The sequence below is a fragment of the Heterodontus francisci genome, chromosome 42, assembly GCF_036365525.1.
Source record: "Heterodontus francisci isolate sHetFra1 chromosome 42, sHetFra1.hap1, whole genome shotgun sequence".
Classification (NCBI taxonomy): Eukaryota; Metazoa; Chordata; class Chondrichthyes; order Heterodontiformes; family Heterodontidae; genus Heterodontus; species Heterodontus francisci.
Window position 1 is genome coordinate 16,905,971 of NC_090412.1, and position 22,289 is coordinate 16,928,259.

General features: G+C 41.4%; 1 protein-coding gene across 1 annotated transcript; it reads right to left on the minus strand.

Moving 5' to 3' along the window:
* Positions 1-877: 877 nt before the first annotated feature.
* echs1 (enoyl CoA hydratase, short chain, 1, mitochondrial) lies at positions 878-15,715 on the minus strand. Its single transcript, XM_068020640.1, has 8 exons — positions 15,561-15,715; positions 9,449-9,646; positions 8,355-8,482; positions 6,594-6,693; positions 3,702-3,806; positions 2,609-2,728; positions 1,464-1,531; positions 878-1,378 (listed from the first exon to the last, which is right to left on the minus strand). The coding sequence occupies exons 1-8, from the start codon at positions 15,661-15,663 to the stop codon at positions 1,313-1,315; spliced, it is 888 nt and encodes a 295-aa protein (XP_067876741.1). The 5' UTR covers positions 15,664-15,715; the 3' UTR covers positions 878-1,312.
* Positions 15,716-22,289: the final 6,574 nt, after the last annotated feature.

A 22,289-nucleotide genomic window follows, 5' to 3' on the forward strand; every position in this document is an offset into this window, starting at 1 on the left:
TAATGCTAGTTTCACGTTAGACCAGAATATCATACAGCTTCAGCATTAAACTAAGTGAGTGATCATTATTCTCAATGAGCAACACTACATCTGTAGCAAGCAACATGACACAAGACTTCAACATGCTAAATATAAATGGAAAGAGTTATTCAACCTGTAAAATGAACACTGGCCTGGAAAATACAAGCATAAACATGGTTAACATTAAGTGAAGCTAAATATAACATTATTTTCACTTTGGCTCCCATAAAAAAAAGGGGTTGTTAAGTGGACGATTCTGGCTAACTGCAGTTAAAACATTAAACTCATTTTACAAGAAGGTAGACCTGTCTGGTCTTGAGAGGATCTAGTTGCAATTCATGGCATACAATACTATGGCTGTGTATTGAGACAGTAGGAATGACCATCCATGGAACTAAAATCTATAAATGTTAAACCAAGATCCTAGAATTTTCTCTGATGTTCAGAGTTCTTTCATCGAATGATTTCTTGTCAGCTGACTTGGCCCTATATTCTGGAACAGTCTCCTAAAACCACTGTGTGACATCTCTTCCCATCTTCAAAAGCCTTCTCTAAACCTAATCCTTTATCCATCCTTCAGTCAGCTCCCCTCTCTGATGTAGTTTAGGATATTTTTACTATGTTGAAAATACTATATATATACACAAGTTGTTGCAGCTGAGGTTATTGTTAGCCTCAATGGGAAGACTGCCATTATTTCAATCTTTTATTACTGGTTAATCACGAATTACTAACAAACAGCATTCCTGTACAAAGAATCCAGTTCTTAAATAACTGCTTTCCACAAAATTAAAAACATTTAAATATTCAGAATTCCACTGCACAATCTCTCAGATGCAGTTAATTGCAATGAAAGTTGATTTGAAGAGTTGACCTTTATTTCATTACCTTCCACTTGCTGCAGTCTGCCAAGGCTGTTGAAGTAACAGATGCCATTCCACATACACTACACATTAATTTGCTAACTGACAAAATATTTAACATGGGCAAAAATAAAATTAGTTGACAGAAGACAAACAGCTGAATTTATTCACAGAAAGCACAGGATGTAACAGAATGGCTGTTGAATCAGGGTTACTAAAGACTTGAAATTATCCCTCACAATTCCCCCTCCATTACCTTAACAGACAAAAGCAAAATATAGAAGCATCAGAAACAAAGTATTTATTTGAAACCAGGACACTTGTTATTGTATATTATTCTGCATTAGTTGCAAAATTTCAATCCTGATCGATTTGACTTCCAGCTTTCTAATTCTGTTCCCATTGGGATTCAGAACTTGTTAAGGCATTCATTGGTCAGTGAAATTAGCCTTCCTCTTTTCAACAAATGCGTTCATGCCTTCTTTCCGGTCGTTCTGAAACACAAGCGTTACATGGCACAATTGGAAAGTCTGGGCAGATGAGAATGAAATTCATTTTAACTGAACGTAGGCTACTTACAGTGGAAAAGGTCGAGTGAAACAAACGCTTCTCCAATCTGTTTCCTTCTGCCAATGTCAATTCAAAAGCTGGAATACAGTACAGAACTGTTGAGCAGCCACAGTGGATCAAAGCTATTAAACACTGGGTTATTTTAAGAGCCACAATTCTTGCAAGTGTTACTTTTAATTTGCCAGCGACAAAAATAGATTTGGTACATATTTATAAAACATTTGCAATAAATCTCAATATTAAATAACACCCTCAAAAAGTTAAACATAGACATTGTCATTCATTAACAGAGAAAGTCGATTAAGAAATCACTTGAATATAAGTCCTCCCCACTTCATAGAATTATTGCAAACCCAATTATGCATTAATATCACTGATCTCCATCACTTTTTATAGGGGTTATAATGGAGACTTTTTTGGTGATATTCTTTATTTCAGTCCTATTCATGCTTCTCACCCTCCAACGCAAAATGAATGGGTTACAGCAATGGACCTAAATGAAATGACTCGTCCAAGGGTCAACTTTTAAGTTTCATATCAGTTTTATAGGACCTTATGCACTAGTGAATTGCAGATCTCCCAGGGTAAAACCAAGGGAAGAGCACGGAGTGAATTTACTCCCTGCTTCATCGCACAGGCTATCCGGTTGAGTCTGTTAAGCTTAAAATGCACATCGGCACAAAGATAAGTGAGGTAGGTAGTGATGTGCATCTCACTGGTGTAGTAGCAAAATGTAAACAAGTCATCAAAATTATTTGGTGACAAAGGTGATAAATTGAAAAAAAGAAATTTTAAAGTTAGTTAAAAATTAAGATTTTGAAATAATCTGGAAGGGAAACCAAAGAGTTACTTAACCAGTAAAACACTCTGCATAACTAATTTGACAACTCCTGCCAATCCTGGAACTACACTAACAATCCTTTCCAAAATAAATAAATAGATTTGGCCTCTAATTACATTTATAAAACATTTGCAATAAATCTAAATATTAAAATCAACCCTCCTAATTACACATAAACACTATAATCCATTGCAGGAAGTAAAACATTTACAGCGTGACGTCGCCAACATCTGGTAAAACTAACCTCAGGCCTCATCTTTAAAACAGATTCCTAATAGGAACAGAGTTGAGGTTAAAGGATTAATCTGCTTACCACCATTGACTGCCTCCTTCGCCATTGCTGTAATAAGCTTAGAGTTCCCTGCTATTTTCTCTCCACATTTTATGGTCTCTTCCACCAATTGAGCTACTGGATATATTTTACTTATGAGCCCTTTGGAAACAAAAGTCATCAGCCCTTTATTATTATCCAAGAAACCCTCCTCAGAGTTGTTATGCAAACTGGAAAATACATGTATCAATTCAAAAGTTGTGTATTTTGTCTCAATAATAGTAAATACAGGTTGTACTATTTTGTCCAGCAAATCACATGTTCTAATGGTTCACATTAACTTTACTTACTTACCTAGAGTACTTAAGTTTTCCAACAGCCAAAATGCCACTTCATCAGAGAATACAACAGTACAGCTCTACAATTGAAATATTTATGCCAGGAATATTCAGATAGCATGAAAGAAAATGTGGGTCTTTTGATAGCTATCACAAGGCCTCTGTTTTTCTCTATGTTTGAAATCTATTATAAAGCAATATCTTGAAGCAGAAGCGTTCCTGTGGTTGGCAAAGGATCAATTCCAGTACTCGTTGAATCCTATCTATTCATTTCCTGATGCACGGTTTTATGTAAGAAAGAACTTGCACTTATGTTGAGTAGGCTTTTCACATCTCCGGAATATTCCAAAGCACTTCAGAGGCTGTGGTTACTCTTCTCAAAATGTAGTCACTTATGTCGGCAAATATGGCAGCCAATTTACACATCGCAAGGTCCCACACACATCAACTGAATGAGCAGATAATCAGTTTCTGCTGGCGTTAGCTGAGGAATGAACTTTGGCCAGGACGTTGTGGGATCTTTTATATCCACCCAAGCAGGCAGACAGGGCCTTATTTTTAACGTCTCCCTCAGCATTGCACGAGGGGTATCAAATCTAGATTATGTACTCAAGTCATGGAGTGGGGCTGAACCCACAAACTTCTGACTAAAAGAGGCATGAGTGTTACTAACCGAGCCAAGCTAACATTTAATGTAGCATCACTTTTCCAGATACCATGATGTTGGAGGAAGGGAGAATGGAAGAGAATGTGAAAGCAAGAAAATGCAACAATCCAACAAGTGCTAAAGATCATACCTGCTGCCTTGGCTTCCTGCGCTGAAATCCGGTCACCAGTGAGGACCATTTCCATCGCCAGTGACTTCCCTACTGCTTTAGTTAACCGCTGTGTTCCACCAGCACCTGACCCAGAGAAAAGACACCGAAGCTTTACCATCACCTTCCCACTAATGTTTTAATTGTCAAGTGCAACTTGTATTTATATAGCGCCTTTAATTTAATAAAATGCCCCAAGGCACTACACATGAGCGCAATCAAGCAAAATTTGACACTGAGTCACTTAAGGAGATATTAGGGCAGATGACCAAAAGCTTGGTCAAGGAGGTAGGTTTTAAGGAGCATCTTAAAGGAGGAGAGAGAGAGGTGGAGAGATTTAGGGAGGGAATTCCAGAGCTTACAGCCTAGACAACTGAAGGCACGGCTGCCAATGGTGGAGTGATTAAAATTGACATACTCAAGAGGCACAGTGTGTCTTGTTGTGAAAGGATGATTCTGGAGCCTAAATTTACTGAGTTTCACATTTATTGTGCACAGTAAAAGGATTACAAACATGTAGCTCCTCACTCAAAAAATCTCCACTAGTCTCAGTAAGTGTCTGCTTATAAGTGCTCAAGTAAGACCCCAATTAACACCCTCCATGGGGCGGCCCAGTGGTTAGCACTGCAGCCTCACAGCTCCAGGGACCCGGGTTCGATTCTGAGTACTGCCTGTGTGGAGTTTGCAAGTTCTCCCTGTGACCGTGTGGGTTTTCGCCGGGTGCTCCGGTTTCCTCCCACAGCCAAAGACTTGCAGGTGATAGGTAAATTGGCCATTGTAAATTGCCCATAGTGCAGGTAGGCGGTAGGGAATATGGGATTACTGTAGGGTTAGTATAAATGGGTGGTTGTTGGTCGGCACAGACTCGGTGGGCCGAAGGGCCTGTTTCAGTGCTGTATCTCTAAATAAAAAAATAAACAAAAGGCCAGAATTAGAGGAGTGCAGATATCTCAGAGGGTTGTGGGGCTGGAGGAAATTACACAGATAGGGAGGGCGAAGCCATGGAGGTATTTGAAAACAAGGATGAGAATTTTAAAATTCAGGCGTTGCTACACTTGGAGCCAATGTAGGTCAGCAACTAAACTAAATAGCTCTTTCCTGAGCACAACCGATACCAGACACGACAAAATAGAACTACACAGCGGTTTCCTGATCACCCTTTCCAATCCACAAACATTTGAAACTGGGCCATTTCAAATATTATTGTTTTCAAACTGCTGAATGATGTGTGATTTAAGCCTCATGATGGTATTGAAATACCAGTTAAGATCAATTCGCTCCGCCACAATGGACAAATAGTTTTAGGGAATCTTCACTGTAACTGACCCCATTGAGTGTCACGATAATGGTGCAAGTTCATTACGTACTATGCATAGAAATGCAAAGGATCAGAGGAGCCAAGTAAACCTGTTATGCGGAAATCATTTCATGAGATACTCAGAGATGGCGAAATAAGTACTAAAGTGTTTAGTTTAAATGCTTTTGAGACATCAATGCTAATCAGAACAACAGGACTTTTATTTGTGCAATAGATGCATTAAGAGTGACAAATTCAGAGATCCTGCACCATCAGCGGGAGCTGTGCTTATGGGAAGCTTGTGTTGGCTAACTTACATTACTGTTGCTCTATCTACTCAGAGCTTGGCTTTTCCCTTCATCTTACATATGTAGAGAGATAAAACCCCACAGCAAGGAATAGTTACTTTGTAATATGGACTTTAAAAATGTGGAGTCACAAATGCTGATGATGCAATGTGTAAATGATGGAAGCTAAGGATACGTTTCACATGACACAATTAATCCAGTTACATTTTCCACTGAACCACAGCTTGAATAACCTGCATGTTGCAGAGTTTTTAATCAATGCATATTTTGTATAATGAGGGGAAGAAATATTTAGGCAGCGAGTTATGAACTGGAATGCACTGCCTGAGAGGGTGGTGGAAGCAAATTCAATAGTAACTTTCAAAAAAGAACTAGATAAATACTTGTAAAAGGAAGCAGTTACAGGGCTATAGGCAAAGAGTAAGGGAGTGGGACTAATTGGATTGCTCTTTCAAAAGAGGCATGATGGGCTGAAAGGCCTCCTTCTCTGGGGTATCATTCTATGATCTGGATGCGAACTCTGAATGACAGAGCCAGAGAGAGGGTAACATCCTCAATACTCAGTATCGGCTGCTCTCTCAGATTTCAGAACACGATTATATCCTCCCAGCAGGTGATGTTAAACTCCAGAAAGCTTGTTGTGGAAGGATGATTCTGGAGCCTAAATTTACTGAGTTTCACATTTATTGTGCACAGTAAAAGGATTACAAACATGTAGCTCCTCACTCAAAAAATCTCCACTAGTCTCAGTAAGTGTCTGCTTATAAGTGCTCAAGTAAGACCCCAATTAACACCCTCCACCAGCATATAATGAAACAATTGATACACAATTATCAACAGCTGATAGGCAAGTCACAGAAAATGTCTGCCTGCAACTTTTCAACAGTAACATACACAATCAAAACACACAAGCAGTCACCTCCATAAGCTTCACAGCAGATATTCAGCAGGGTTTTAATATTAATATAGTTTTTAAAAGTTTGACATTTAATTACAGAAGTGTTTTGTCCAAAACTACTATTGTTGGGCAGACTTGTAGTACTCAGTGGTGAACAACCCACGTTCCCACTACACAGTACGTGATTGGTGCCAAGATTGCTGTGAGTTCATGAATGATGCCAATACACCCTACACAAAACTTCAAACTGACAGGTAGCAGCAAATACATGAATTCACAGGGCAGGCTCCCAGTGTACAGTACTGTAACCCAACAGTAGAGATTTAGAGCTTTACCATTTACCTATTAATAACACTGTGCAGAACATTTACCCGGAATAGTTCCCAACAGAATTTCTGGTTGCCCAAACTGTGCCTTTTCTCCTGCGTATATGATGTCACACATCATGGCCAATTCACAGCCTCCTCCGAGCTACAGAACAGAAAGGTTCAAGTCATGGTGCTACATTCACTAAACTTCCCAGCATCTAAGCACACATCAGCACACATTTTAATTTGGTACCATCAATTTTCAGAGCAATTTATTACCTCACTTAGACATAACCAGAAGCTACAATCAAAGCTCAAAATTAGTTACAAACTCTTCATATCTATATTCAGGCGATATATAAGATGATCACTTTTTTCCTCCAATCTGCTTGGTAAAAATCATCACACCATGGCTAAGAATGTTTGCAATTTCTAGATGAGCAACACAATTATTTAGCATCAGTGGAGAAACTGCATCAAATCCAAAAAGACCCTCAAATTAACCTACATGTCACTAGTGGGCAAAGGCCACTTTCTGCTATTATAGCAGAGGCACTGAAGCACTAAGATAGTGGGGAGAGGAATTTTTGGAAGAATGTGTTAAGCATTGGTCAGCTAATGACCCACAACTGAATTTCACAGCCAAAGGATTCAGGTGGAACAGCAGCACACACAGTGGCTAGAGTGGGATATGCAGTTCAACTGGACCGGTGGGTGGGGAGGAAAGGGTGCTGAATTTAAACATGTTACTACTCCGATACAGCAGCACAACCACTTACGTTTACCTGATACACGTGTTACTGGTCAAACCACCCGGTGGAGTGTTGGTACAGTATTTATTCCAATTCCAAGGTAGGTGTTAGCAACAGTTCTTTGTTGCTAATGAGCTGGGCATTCCTCAGTCAAGGAATAGAGTGTTCATTCCATAATTTGCTACTCAATATGACAGCCATAAATGAAGAGTTTCAACTCCCTCATTTTGGTCAGTACAGTATCAGCGTGTGGCTGTTACACTAACTGATGACCTTGTAACAGGTGGAGGTGGTGGTATAGGCACAGACTGCAATATACCCGTCTCATGTCTGATAGTAGTTCTTGTGGCAAGTTTTGTTCTCCTAATTATCTCCTCTTCCTCTCCTGAAGGTGCTGGCTTTTGCAGGCATACTGTTTCCCAGGTGCCCATCACCCTTTGGCAACTCATTTAAATGTCCATTCTTCATGTCTTAAGTCCAGACAGTGAATGTTGGCAGGATAATCAACCTTAGGGGCCATCACAGTCGAGCCCAATCCCGTCCTCACCCGACGGCCAAACACAGTTTTCAGCAGGTGTCAATGGTGCATGAGTGAGTGTGGGTACCCTGGACTGATGCTGCCCAGACGTGCTCAGGAACATTGAGAGCAAGTGCAGGCGTCTCTGCTACAATCTCAGCTGAGGTTAGCTTTCTCAATGAATTGAACACAGGAACTTCGTGTCTGGATGGCTTTATTATAAGCTGCCTTTATCATTGAGAGTGTTCTCTGGAGTCAACAAAATAGCAGTCTAAGCAGCAGCCTGCTCCCTTCAACTAGCTAGACTTCCCACCCTCCGGAATATGACCCATTCAAGACTGGTGAAACTTGCCCCCTCAAGAGGGGCATTTTATCTTTAATGGTAATCAAAACTGGGATCTACATTTGAGTCTCCCAGTGAGAAATGAGATAACCTAGCCTGAGCCACATCACACTGTATTCCTGCCCACCTCACATGATGTCTGAACAGACTTCGAGATGAATACACATTCAACAAGCTCAAAGCATCAACTTTCAACCCTCAGCACTACCTACAGCGTAGCCATTCACAGCAGCAATCACAGGCTTTTTAACTGTGGCAACGCGGTTCCAATGGGAAAGGAAGTTTCCAGCATAGCACTCCTGGAAAGTTTTCTTCTCCATCTCCTTGATATCAGCACCAGCTAACAAAAGATCAAATAAAACAGGAATTAAAGTTACAAATGCAAATTACAATAACAACTTGCATTTATATAGCACCTTTAACATAGCAAAATGACCCAAGGCACTTCACAGGAGCATAAATCAGACAAAAACTGACATCAAGGCAAAGGAAGAGACATTAGGGCAAATGATCAAAGAGGTAGGTTTTAAACAACACCTTAAGATAGAGAGATAGAGACGAAAAGGTTTAGGGAGGGAATTCCACAACTTAAAGCCTAGACTGCTGAAGGCACAGCCACCTTAGCTGGGTCAAAGAAAGTGGAGAATACACAAGAGTTGAAAGATCAAAAAGATCTCGGAGGGTTAGAGAGCTCAAGGAGGTTACAGAAAGAGAGAGGAACAAGGACATGAAAGGATTTGAACACAAGGATGAGAATTTTAAAATCGGGGCACTGGAGGACCAAAAGCCAATGTTGATCAGCGAGCACAGGGGTGATGGGTGAATGGGACTTGGCGCGAGTCAGGATAGAGGCAGTAGAGTTTTGGATGAGTTCAAGTGAAAATACACATGATTTGCAGTGACATATCCTATGAAAATACAGGGCACCATACTGAACAATCAAAGGCAACATTAAATATATTTCCTTCATAAAATAGCATTCTGGAATACAGTACATGAATAATTTGAGACATGACATGTGGTAGGTGTCGCAAGCTTGGAAGGAATAGATAACTTTGGGCCTAAGATTCCCAAAGCTCTCCACCACTGGGGTTTCCTCCTGTCATGTCTGTGTCTGTTATAGACTATTTGATAGAGATTGATCACTATGATTGGTCAACAACTCCATTATCATTGAATCATGCAACTACTAGGATGGTAGAAGGTGAACTAGAAATTCCTGCATTCCTATAAAATTCTGCAATGTTATAAAATATACAATGGCCCTTATTATAATTCATTTATGCATGTCTTCCCAGATACCTGCCTGCAAATGCCTTTTCACTTCCTGTGAGAACAATGGCTCCAATTGTTGGGTCATCTTCAAACATGTCCAGTGCCTGACTTACTTCCTTCATCAATAAGTCACATAGTGCGTTCAAAGCTTTCATCCGATTCAGCTGGATAAACCCTACATTCTTCTGCTCGCCCTTCTTTTCCACGAGTATATACTGATACTGGGCACCTTGAAATGACATTGACAAAAGCAGCACATTAATAAATTACTTACATAATTGATAGCAAAAGATCTGAAGCTTTGTGGCAATCTTTAAATATTAATGCAATGGATTGAATCTTTCAAAAACATGACCTTCATAGAAGCTTTTTTCCTCTTTTCCCCATTCTACCTCTCCCTCTGTTTATTCCCCAGGAATGTTGATCGGCATACACTGATAGAAGGCTATTCCTTCACAATCATCTACTTTACTGCCAGAGTATGGTGCAAATGGCTCTGTGCTAAATGTACCATGTTATGCATTTTTGAGCTATAAGGAGGAAATGGGACAGGCTCAAGGGGCTGAATGGCCTACTCCTGTTCCTATATTCCAAAAAGCTGCCAGGTTTGAACCCTGGCCTGTGTCACATTAGGATTTTTGTTTTATTCAGTCACAGGATGTGGGCATCACTGGCAAGGCCAGCATTTATTGTCCATCCCTGATTGCCCTTAGTGTGGTGAGCCTCCTTATTGAATACAGCTGAGTGACTTGCTAGGCTATTTCAGAGGGCAATTATGAGTCAACCACATTGCTGTGTCACACATAGTGCAGACCAAGTAAGGACAGCTGTTTTCATTCACTAAAGGACATTAGTAAACAGATTTTTTTTAAGTCAATCTGATAATTTCAGGGTTCCAGATTTTATTTAATTAATTTAATTTAAATTGAACTTAAAATTCCACAGCTGCCATGGTGGGATTTGAACTCGTCTGTGGATCACTAGTCCAGGCCGCTGGGTTACGCCTCCAATAAAATAACCACTATGCTACCGTACCCCATAGCTCACCTCAGCCAGGGTAGCGGTGGCAGTTTTACAACTTACTTCAGCACTCACAGGATATGAACGGAAGAAACATCAATCAGACAGGGTTCCCACACTAGATCATTAACCAGCAATATTTACCAGAAAATGTGTGCCATTGGGCAAGGCAGAATCAGGCTTGGTTGTAATGCCCCATTGTCTAATAGTATTGTCTAGGCTTAAACATGAATAACCATTTGGGAACGATATACCTGTGGAACCAAACCTAGGTGTTGTCACAGTCCTGTAGTTTTTTTTTCTCTCCAGTGTGTCTTTAAGGCTGGAAAAGGAGTTGTATTGCTTTAAGAACCAGCAAGCCCCAGGAGTTAGAGAAAATGCATTTTGGTTGCCGTTGGATACAGCCATTTGGAGACTGCGATTCAAAGAGTGCATTCTCGTTATCTTGGATACAGCCACTTGGATTGAGCATCAAGCAATACATTTGTTACAATTCAATTTTGAACTGGCTTTTTAGTTGAAGACTGTCTGTGCTAACAGAACACAGACAGACAGTTGCTGTTAGCACCTGAAAGAAGAGCTCTCTGCCATTTAAACTGAAAGAAGAGAATTTTGTCTGTTTAATTATCTCTCAAAATTCTAAAAATGTCAAGCCACAGCAGAGATCTCTGATAATTTAAACTGAAGGAAGGGAAGTTAGACTGTGACAATCTTTTATCCCTCACAAAATTCTAAAGCCAAATTGACTCATTTAAAAAGTGTTTGCAAGTGGTTAATTGTTGAAATTCGCTGAAGGAGGAAAGCATCACTTACTGCTAGAATTAGACTACAGACTGTTCAACTGTGGAAGAACCTTTTTTCCCCCCCCCCCATCGGACGGCTGTGAGGACTTCAAGCAACATTGGACCGTAAATTTGCAAGGACTCTAATTTTTTCTATTTTAAATTTTGTTCATATCTTCATAGTGTTTAAGAATTTAGTTTTTTTTAATTAAACAGTTAATTTGTTGATTTAAAGACACCTGGTTTGGTTAGCCTCATTCAGGGGTTAATAGATGGTACAAATTGGTTGGGTCTTTCTTTAATTTGGAAAGTTTAAAATGATCTTTTAGGCGATCTGTGGAGGGACGGGATTGAATTAACAGTGCGTTCCTCCCCCACAGTCAGAATTGTATATTTTGATTGGGGGCTTTGACTGGAGCAGTCAGTCATAACAGTGTGTAAGACAGAGTAAGGGCAGAAAACTGGGGGCTGGGGGAACAAGGGAAAAAAGTGGCATTAATGTTGCAGCTGGCAAGCACTGCTCCCACACCTTGATAAGGTTACAAAAAGCATCAGGAAGATTGGCTTATGAAGCAGGATTTAGCTGGAGAAACTGAGAAGCAAATTACTAAATAGTTGGTCCAAAAGAAACTTTAGAATGAAATTAATTACGGGCACTGCACATGTACATTTAAAAAAAGTGTGACAAAGGTCCAATTTCTCCTACTGCAACAATTAATCATCTATCAAATCAATCAACCCTACGTGGCTCAAAATGGTTCAATTTAGTTTTAAATTATTTGTATTTTCTGGTTTCACAACTGGGGCAGTGTCCACAGGCCCAACATATTATGGTTCAATCTTGAACTTGCATCTGACAACCCATTGGAATAAAGCCCTGATGTTGGCACTGCAGTCAAGTTTCATTGTGTCAGGCTACATCCATTAGCACAAAAAGTTAATAAAATTAGACTTTGACTCCCTTAGTTCTCATACAAATGGGCCAAAATTCTAGCTTTTTGTTACATGCAAAATAGAAACAAGACCTGCCAGGCACTCATTTGCCTGCTGTGTAGAGACTAAATCCCCTGGCCAACGTGAAGTAGGCAATAATGGTTGGATCCCTAGCTTAGGAGTGTTTCACTGTTGCACAAACTGTCACCCTTCACTAACACATAATTACATCAATAATGGTTGCTCTCATCCCTAGATTCTGCAGAATCAAAACTAATGGCATTGCTCACAGGTAGCGTGGGGCTTAGTGAGTAGGGCTCTATCCATGTTGCTTCCACTAAGCTTACCCGAGTGCACAAGTGATACGAATTCTCCTTCAATGAGTCACATTTTAAAAGCATGCACGAAACCTCCTGGGAACTTTTACACTTAGAGAAATGTTAAAACGTTATGAAGTCAACTCAAGACTCTTTCCCACCCCACCTCCTGACATTAAAATGAACTAGTTGTTAAACAGAATGGCACAGGTGTCCAAACACAAGCTGAACTTCCAAATCCCTGATCCCAGCAATGTACTTTCCCTATTTTAACTGGGGGGGGGCTCCTCCCTGAGCATCACACGCCAGAGATAACCGGCCTGATTTTAACTCTCTGCAGGTGGGTGGGTTTTGAATGAGTTAAAATCTGACCCAATGGTCTGAGACAGGTTGCTGTAAAAACACAACAGTCCTAGCTTCATGGAGAGGGGCAACCAAATAAAAAGTGTCTGTCACTTTTTTGAAGATGGGGAGGGGAGAGAACGAGGGCTGCAGAAGGGCAACTTTATCAGCTAGTTTTCAACCTGCTTCAAAAAAATACATGAATGACACATCAGCCCCCAGCGAATTAACATCCGTAGCACTTAAAGCAGCCAGATGCACTGCACAAAGAACAGCCAGGCACTGTGCAAATAACCACTGGCAACACCTATACAGTCACATTCAGCTGGCCTCTGACACCAGAAACATCAGAGGAATGTATGATGGCATTAAGACAGCTTTTGGGCCAACCATCAAGAAGATCACCCCCCCCAAATCTAAATCAGGGGACACAATCACTGACCAACACAAGCAAATGGACTGCTGGGTGGAGCACTACCTAGAACTGTACTCCAGGGAAAATGTTGTCACTGAGACTGCCCTCAATGCAGCCCAGTCTCTGCCAGTCATGGATGAGCTGGACGTACAGCCAACAAAATCGGAACTCAGTGATGCCATTAATTCTCTAGCCAGTGGAAAAGCCCCTGGGAAGGATGGCATTGTAGCTTTCGAGCAGAGAGATCCACCATTGACATGCTGTTCTCCCTTTGCCAGCTACAGGAGAAATGCCGTGAACAACAGATGCCCCTCTACGTTGCTTTCATTGATCTCACCAAAGCGTTTGACCTCGTCAGCAGACATGGTCTGTTCAGACTACTAGAAAAGATCGGATGTCCACCAAAACTACTAAGTATCATCACCTCATTCCATGACAATATGAAAGGCACAATTCAACATGGCAGCGCCTCATCAGACCCCTTTCCTATCCTGAGTAGCGTGAAACACGGCAGTGTTCTCTCACCTACACTGTTTGGGATCTTCTTCTCACTGCTGCTCTCACAAGTCTTCAGAAGAAGGAATTTTCCTCCACACAAGAGCAGGTGGCAGGTTGTTCAACCTTGCCTGTCTAAGAGTGAAGACCAAAGTACGGAAAGTCTTCATCAGGGAACTCCTCTTTGCTGACGATGCTGCATTAACATTTCACATTGAAGAGTGTCTGCAGAGACTCATCGGCAGGATTGCGGCTGCCTGCAATGAATTTGGCCTAACCATCAGCCTCAAGAAAACGATCATGTGACAGGATGTCAGAAATGCTCCATCCATCAATATCAGTGACCACACGCTGGAAGTGGTTCAAGAGTTCACCTACCTAGGCTCAACTATCACCAGTAACCTGTTTCTAGATGCAGAAATCAACAAGCGCATGGGCAAAGCTTCCACTGCTATGTCCAGACTGGCCAAGAGTGTGGGAAAATGGCGCACTGACACAGAACACAAAAGTCCGAGTGTATCAAGCCTGTGTCCTCAGTACCTTGCTCTATGGCAGCGAGGCCTGGACAACGTATATCAGCCAAGAGCGACGTCTCAATTCATTCCATCTTCGCTGCTTCCGGAGAATCCTTGGCATCAGGTGGCAGGACCGTATCTCCAACACAGAAGTCCTTGAGGCGGCCAACATTCCCAGCATATACACCCTACTGAGCCAGCGGCACTTGAAATGGCTTGGCTATGTGAGCCACATGGAAGATGGCAGGATCCCCAAAGACACATTGTACAGCGAGCTCGTCACTGGTATCAGACCCAGCGGCCGTCCATGTCTCTGCTTTAAAGATGTCTGCAAACGCGACATGAAGTCCTGTGACATTGATCACAAGTCGTGGGAGTCAGTTGCCAGTGATCGCCAGAGCTGGCAGGCAGCCATAAAGGCGGGGCTAAAGTGTGGCGAGTTGAAGAGACTTAGTAGTTGGCAGGAAAAAAGCCAGAAGCACAAGGGGAGAGCCAACTTTGTAACAGCCCCGACAACCAATTTTATCTGCAGCACCTGTGGAAGAGTCTGTCACTCTAGAATTGGCCTTTATAGCCACTCCAGGCGCTGCTCCACAAACCACTGACCACCTCCAGGCGCTTACCCATTGTCTCTCGAGACAAGGAGGCCAAAGAAGAGATGATCCGGGGGGAGTTCACGGCAAACTCACGCAAAGCAATTTTGCATGGCAGGCTTCATTTAAGACATTACTCCGGAATCATTCAGTTGCAGACAGGGTCGGCGGTGTATTTACATCGTAAGCTGCTGCTCCACGCTCTGCAGCTTTCCAAGGTCACCCACTCTACAAGCATAAAAGCAAAATACTGCGGATGCTGGAAATCTGAAACAAAAACAAGAAATGCTGGATTCACTCAGCAGGTCTGGCAGCATCTGTGGAAAGAGAAGCAGAGTTAACGTTTCGGGTCAGTGACCCTTCTTCGGAACTGACAAATATTAGAAAAGTCACAGATTATAAACAAGTGAGGTGGGGGTTGGGCAAGAGATAAAATAGAAAGCAATGAAGGTGAACAAGGTAAAAGAGACAAACGAAAATCCCGTCGGAGAGAAGAGCAGAACTTCTTCAAGGTAGGCATTCCTGGAAGAGAAGTGGCAGTGAATTAAACACTAAAATAAAAGCAAAATACTGCGGATGCTGGAAATCTGAAACAAACTCTACAAGCAGTTTGCATTCACCGTCCCTATGCAATGCACAAGGCCCCGAGCAGTCTGACCTCGAGTTGCTTTTTATGTTTGCAAAGCTAAGAACGTTTTTTCCCCCCGAGGAAGGGACGATGCACAGCTTACCTGCGCTGTACAGTCTGGCTGCATTGAACATGCAAGGCAGGGATTTGGAGGCATAGAGAGAAGACACAGCAGCTCTACACAAAAAAGACATTCTTGATTGCATTTCATTGGGCTCTGTCTCCAGAACCTGAGAGTATCGCGAGAGGCCGCTCAGCGCCCTCCCCGGGAGCTGTCAATCTCCTAATCTGGGCCTCCCCTACATCAATGATTGACATTTGTCGCAGATTAATTAAAAACCTGCAACCGATTCACTTCTCCCTGCTGGAACCGTGATCTTCGGGTTAATAATCCTGCATTCTTTACACTAATTAATTGCAAGAGCCATAACTTCAACAGCAAAAAATATATCCAACAAAACAATTTAATAGCAACTTTAGCATTCTATGTGGGCTCTCAATTCTGTAACAATGCACTTTAAAAACAATTTATATATTGATAATCTCACTGAAATGCAACTGTTTCCCAACACTGCTAACAATGTCCTGATCAAGTACACACCGAAATGTCACAGCCTGTCTTTTTATTGACTCCTACTGTGCATTTCAAGCACCGAGTATTTTTTTATTTTTGGTTTCCAACATTTGTAGAATTTCCCTTCTTATTTTACTGGAGAGAGTGACCTGGAGTGGGGCGTTTCAAAGGACTGCTTTTTTTTTTACGTTCAATTACCTATTTCTGTTTTTGGGGAGGGGAAATGAACCTCGTCATTTTCCTTCTGAAGTCACACGCTGCATGTCACCATGTATTTGTAACCAAGTGGAAAACGTTCATAGTTAAAATGAAGCTGGCGCCGCTATAAAAATGGCATTTTTACAGCAACGAAGAGGATTTGGAACTGAACTGCTTTTGAATTGACCAATACAGTCCAGTGCGAACACTGCTGTTCTGGTAGCTAGAAGTGTCTGTGCTGCAGCAAAACAGTCTTAATGTATTTACCAGTTTAATGTTTTAAAGCAGCAGAGTTGATCGTATCATCTATTTGCATTGAATTTACAGCACAGAACCAGGCCATTTGGCCCAACTGCAGTGTGCTGCACATAAACCTCCATCCACCATACTTCATCTCACTCTAACTGCATATCCTTCTATTCCTTGCTGTTTATCTAGTGTCCCCTTAAATTCATCTATGCTACTCGCCTCAATTACTCCATGTGGTAGCAAGTTCCACATTCTAACCGGCTCTCTTGATAAAGAAGTTTCTCCTGAATACCCTGCTGCATTTTATTACAGACTACCTTATATTTATAGCTCCTAGTTCTGGACTGTCCCACAAGTAGAAACATCTCTCTATATTTTTGTTCCTAAAATATTTGGTGGGCATTTGTTTTGTTAAAAAAAATCTGACTGCCATGTGATCTGAAATTTATCCAAGTACAGTAACACTGCCAGAATTCCTGTAAATCTCAGATCAGCACCTGGAACCACATGACAGTGCTGAACTTCCTGTCCCCCGATATTTGACAGAGGGGGTGTTGCAGTGCTGCAAACTGAGCTGTTGGATTGGCTGTTCTGGTAGCCTGTGCACAAATAGAGAATTAGGGAGCAGTGTCCGGCCTTGGAGGTTTTTGCAGTGAGGGTGCTTGCTTGAGAGCATTGTTGGAGCCTTAGTAGGAGTTTCGCTTTTGGATGTCTATGGTGAGTTTCTTTTACTTGTGCCAGCTCCTGTATTTTTACCTACTGTTAAGAACGACGCCCGATTGAATTCCTACCTTTGGGCCCCCTTCTTCAACAAGGAGAGACTGGTTTTATTTCTGCAAGAGGCTGAAAGGAGGAGGAAAGCTCTACATCCATCATCCGAGAGGAAGGTAAATAAAACACAGGGCAGGAAGTTTTGGCAGGAGGTGACCGTGGTCATCAAAGTGGCAACTATTATATAAAGGACATGGCTTCGTTCCTGGAAAAAGATCAACAATCTGACCAGAAGAGACAAGGCAGGAATTAATCTCTACTGCCTCTTCATCCAAGCACCTTCATTAACACCTATTGCCATTTTGAAAGCTCCACAGTCACAAATCCCCCAATACATTTCGCTGAGAGCAGTACCACAAAATGCCCACAACATGACAGCCCTATTAGGATTATAAATACAATCACTCACCTTCCTCTGCTTACATGCATGGCTTTAGTACTGGGAAATTGGAGGGTAGGGAAATGTTTTGGCTCCAAGTGTCTTCACTCTAAAGGATTTAATGTTGTTCTGACTGCAGGCCAATGCAGCCCTCTGTTGCAGACAATTCCTGATGCATGGAAATGTTCTGGTACTGTGACTCCAGGCCTTCCTGAACCACCTCCCTGGAAAACCTCAGCTTGGGGATGCACTGTTCCTCTGACTACAGGTTCACCCATGCCTTGTGGGAGCTGTAGATCCATTTACAGAAATATGGATGAACCTGGCACCTCACTGAGTGGGGCCTCCTTAAAAATCGCCAAAAACCATCGCGCTGTATTCTTCATTAACAATTTACCTAAATCTCTAGAGTTACATAACTAATATGGATAATCTTACTGTGTTCCATACAGTAACGTAGCTAGATTACAGCACTCAATATGACTCCAAGAGCCACTTGACCTTGGGAAAATGAAGTTCAGGTCACCATTGACATTATTTGGATCTCATTGGATTTAAATAGAACTCACAGATGCCAAAAATATCAGGTACTAAATTTGGGAACAGGAACAATTTAGGCAAAGCTATTGGGGTGCTAAGTGGAGATGGTGGGATAGCAGCCAATTTTCTTTTAAGTTACACTCAAAATATGAGTCTAAACTCAGAAAATTCCATACTGTGGACTTGGGAAGAAGTGGGACTCAATGCACCAAAAGATCCTTTCTCATTCCGTAATTTCTTACCTATCTGATAGATAATAGATCTAACAAAAATAAATGGGCACATATTTTCACATAGGTGCATGTACACATCAGAAAGTTGAGAGGTTAGACATGAGAGCAAACACACAAAGCTAGGGTTATTTCTCTGTCTCCCCTTCTCTGCTTTGGATGTTGGTTGGCAAGGGAACCATATGCAGTGAGTTCCCTGAAAGTCCTTTCACAGTAGATAGCTACAATCTTCATGCTGAATCTTGTGTGCAACATATTTTGCTGTTGTGCCATTGAGAACTGGGAAGGTCCCTCTGTTGGGCCAACCAGGCCTGGTCTTCATGGGCTGGAGGGAGGAGACGTCACTCTTCACCAGGAGCAGTAGTGGCTCTCCATTTGTTTAAGCCACCAGTCAAAGTGGTTTGGGCAGCAGCAATTGAAAGCAGCCACAGGTGACAGTCGGATGCAGTGTGGAGACCAACGTCAAGGGTGAGACTGCACAAGGATGAATGGTGCCAGTGCTATACCAACATGCAGGCACTCCGTGGGATGGTAAAGAACTGACATTTAAAAAAATTGGAGCTCTGAATTCAGGATAGAAGCAAGAAGATTGATCCAATTATACAAAAGGAAGAGAGTAAACAATAGACAAAAACAAAGAAAAAAAATGAAATTCATAAGATAGAATCAGGCAGTACAATGAAATCTGTATGTGTATTTCAGTCAGTCCTTTAAGATATTGAAGATTAAAATGTTAAGAGATTTCCTTTTCAGTGAGGAGATGCTTCTTTTGGTAACTGTAACTAGGGGACATGTAGCAGGTCTCTGCTTCAAAGCTCCTCCCACCGTTTTTAGGTTTGATTTTTTTTTTCTTCTTGCCTGTAGGTTTTTGCGAGTTCATTTGAAGCTGTTTCATTTATAGTCCGGTCTGAATTCTCCGTTGTAAACTCGGTGACATTACAGGCGACGATTTTATTTTCGGTCTGTCTCTGGTTTCAATCATAATCCGATTGGAGTTTGAAGGTGTTTACAAGGAGAGCGACACAGCCGAGTAAAGCGAGCAGGCAAAGGACTCTCTCTTCTGCGCCATTTACTGCAGACCAGCACTGCAACCACAATCATTCTGAACTCTGCCAGACGTGAGTACTGGGAACTCGATTTAAGGATGGGCAGTTTAGGACTGTCAAACAGAGAGAGGATAGTGGCATTTCTGAAAAAAAAAACACGATTTGCAAAAGAAAATATACAACGTTTTATTCAGTAAATAAAACGTAAGGCATTTAAAAAATCAGCCCTAATTACCTCCAGTAATTGCAAAAATATACAACTGGGCACTAGCATATACAAAGAAAAACATGGGCGAAAAGCTAACTGTTCCAATGTGTGCTAGATTCAGATGGAAGCTGCCATTAAATATCAACGATATAAGGAGAACTGGGATCTAGAATCCTTTGCCTGGCTATCTAACAGGCGAGTGATCTAAGTTTGAGATCACTGCTTAGAAGAGAAAATTTGACTTATTGTTTATACAATGAATGCAATGAGAGATGTCAACATTTCCTTATTGTATATTGACAATACCATTTATACAATGAAAATGGGAGAAATATCAATGTATTACCAGTACCAATCAACCATATATTTTGTGCAATAAATGTAGAGATGTGAGAGTAACATTTTGATACCGGTCAATATAGGACTGAACCCAAGGGTTGTATTCAGGCTCCATTCCAAACAGCCTTAGCAAGGGAATGTTGGATCTGAATCCAACAGAGTACTTGCAGAAGGGTGTGTGGGTGCACACCCCCGTAGTGAATGGTAGGTGAAGCTCTTCAGCCTTTGCAGCTCATTGATTCTCTGAAGATAATAACCATGAGGAAGGCAATGGGAAGCCACAACAGCTCTTCCCTTGAAAGTGGCTTTAAGAATTCTCTGTGTGAGACTTGAGTTAGAACCTGCCCATGGGCAGAACACAATGGGCAGATGGACTTAGCAATAAGCTGTAAATATACAGAAATTTATCAATGTAATGCACTAGTCCCTATCAACTTATACATTTCATATGATGACTGCATTGAGTAATGTCACAGCATCAAACTGATGGCCATCATATTTTATGAGGAATGTAAATATCACACCACTTATCAGCTGTATTGTTCATGTGCTAGTCCATCTTCAGGTTGAGGATGAGACTAAGTCCATCTCTTCAGGTGCAGCAAGTTTAGAGGGTGAGGGGTAATTGGATCAAGGAGCACAGACATAATTTGGGCCCCATTTTATGCCATGCATTCTGACTTTTTAAATTTCCATTATGAATTCCTATGTCCACATTTAAAATAGAAAGTGCCCATGTAAACCTGTCACATTGTAATTACAGCCTCCTGCCAGTGGGGCTGTTCTACCACCCTGCTGGTGGGAGTGTGTAATTACAGTGTGTCAAGATTACATAGGCAGTTCCATTATAAATGCGGACATAGGAATTTATGCCGGCAAAATTTGACAGGAAGTGCAGACATAAGACCTTTTTATATAATATAGAGATTGAATGTACTGAAGGTATCAGTATCTTCACTGTGCTTGAAAGTTCTACAGTAAACAATGATTATTGCTATATTTGTGTTTTTGTAATTTTGCTATGGATGCTGTCTTTTGCAGGAAAAGATGACACCAGTGATGTGGCCCTAAGCAGAGTTCTGTTAAATTCTCAAGAAATAAAAAACACTGTTTTATGACATATGGAATTGTATTACAACAATAAGCAAGGCATAGAGAAAAAGTGCATGGATCAGCTGTATTGTGACAATGCCATATTATTAGGTGTAGAAAAGCTTAATCACATAACGATATTGTTCAACCCATTAGATTTGATTCCGATGCCCTGTTTTTACGTCATTTATGGGCATCCACAATTGTGCTGGTGATCCGAAAATATAATTGACATTTCTAAAATTATACTGAAGAAAATATTATGCTGCAGAAAAACTGTTGTTGTGACAAACCCCCAAACAATGAATGAACCGACTAAGCATTGTAAAGTGTACCAACCAATGAAAATCGCCCTTCAACAATTGGTAGTCCAATTAAAAACATGCATGACCCAATTGCACCTCATCATGTGGACCTAGTGTTAAGGCCACCATTTGTTAGTATAATTACTTACTTGTTTGGTGGACTTTAATGGGTTTTTTCCAACCCAAATTTCTCCCCTCCCTTCCTCTTCTTTTGAAGGTGCTGACTCTTTGTTCAATTAAGGGAGCAACAGTGCAGGGTGAAGGTTGTCTTGTATATGCAAATAAGAATTGCTGAGCCTTCGCACTCTAAATGTTGCATCTTTTATTTTCACATAAATGTAGGGTGATAAGATAGCCTGAGTCTGGACCCTCTCAATAAGCCCCCAGAGTGCAGCACCTATCACTTGAAGCAAGTAACAAATCAAAGATACATCTGCCCAAGGATTCTGAGGTAGAAGAGGCAGTGTAGGGTGAGGCATGGCACATAGAAAGGAAGGTCAATACTGTTGGCAACAGAGCCAAACTGTTGCTATGGGGAGGTCGAGTGCCATTACTAACCATGATGCATTGGGCTGTTGATTCAGGGCCTGCTTATAAAAGGATGATGATGCAGCTTCACAATTCATTGAATTTTCTTTTGTCAATGTCTGTGGCCTTCAAACACACAATATATCAACACTTTTTAAGACAAGGCTACCTATACAAGAAGGAACTGCAGCATGGTAGAGTAGGGGCCCCGCAGTTTGCAGCTCTTGGACGGGTATGAGAAGTTTGCTGTGAAATTCTTGGGTTGGTGTATTTACAGGGCATGAGACAGATTGAGTTTGGAGGCGTTCTTAATCGTCAATGGTCTCTTTCTCAATAGTCACTTGTGGTAAATTATTCCACATTCTAGTAATCG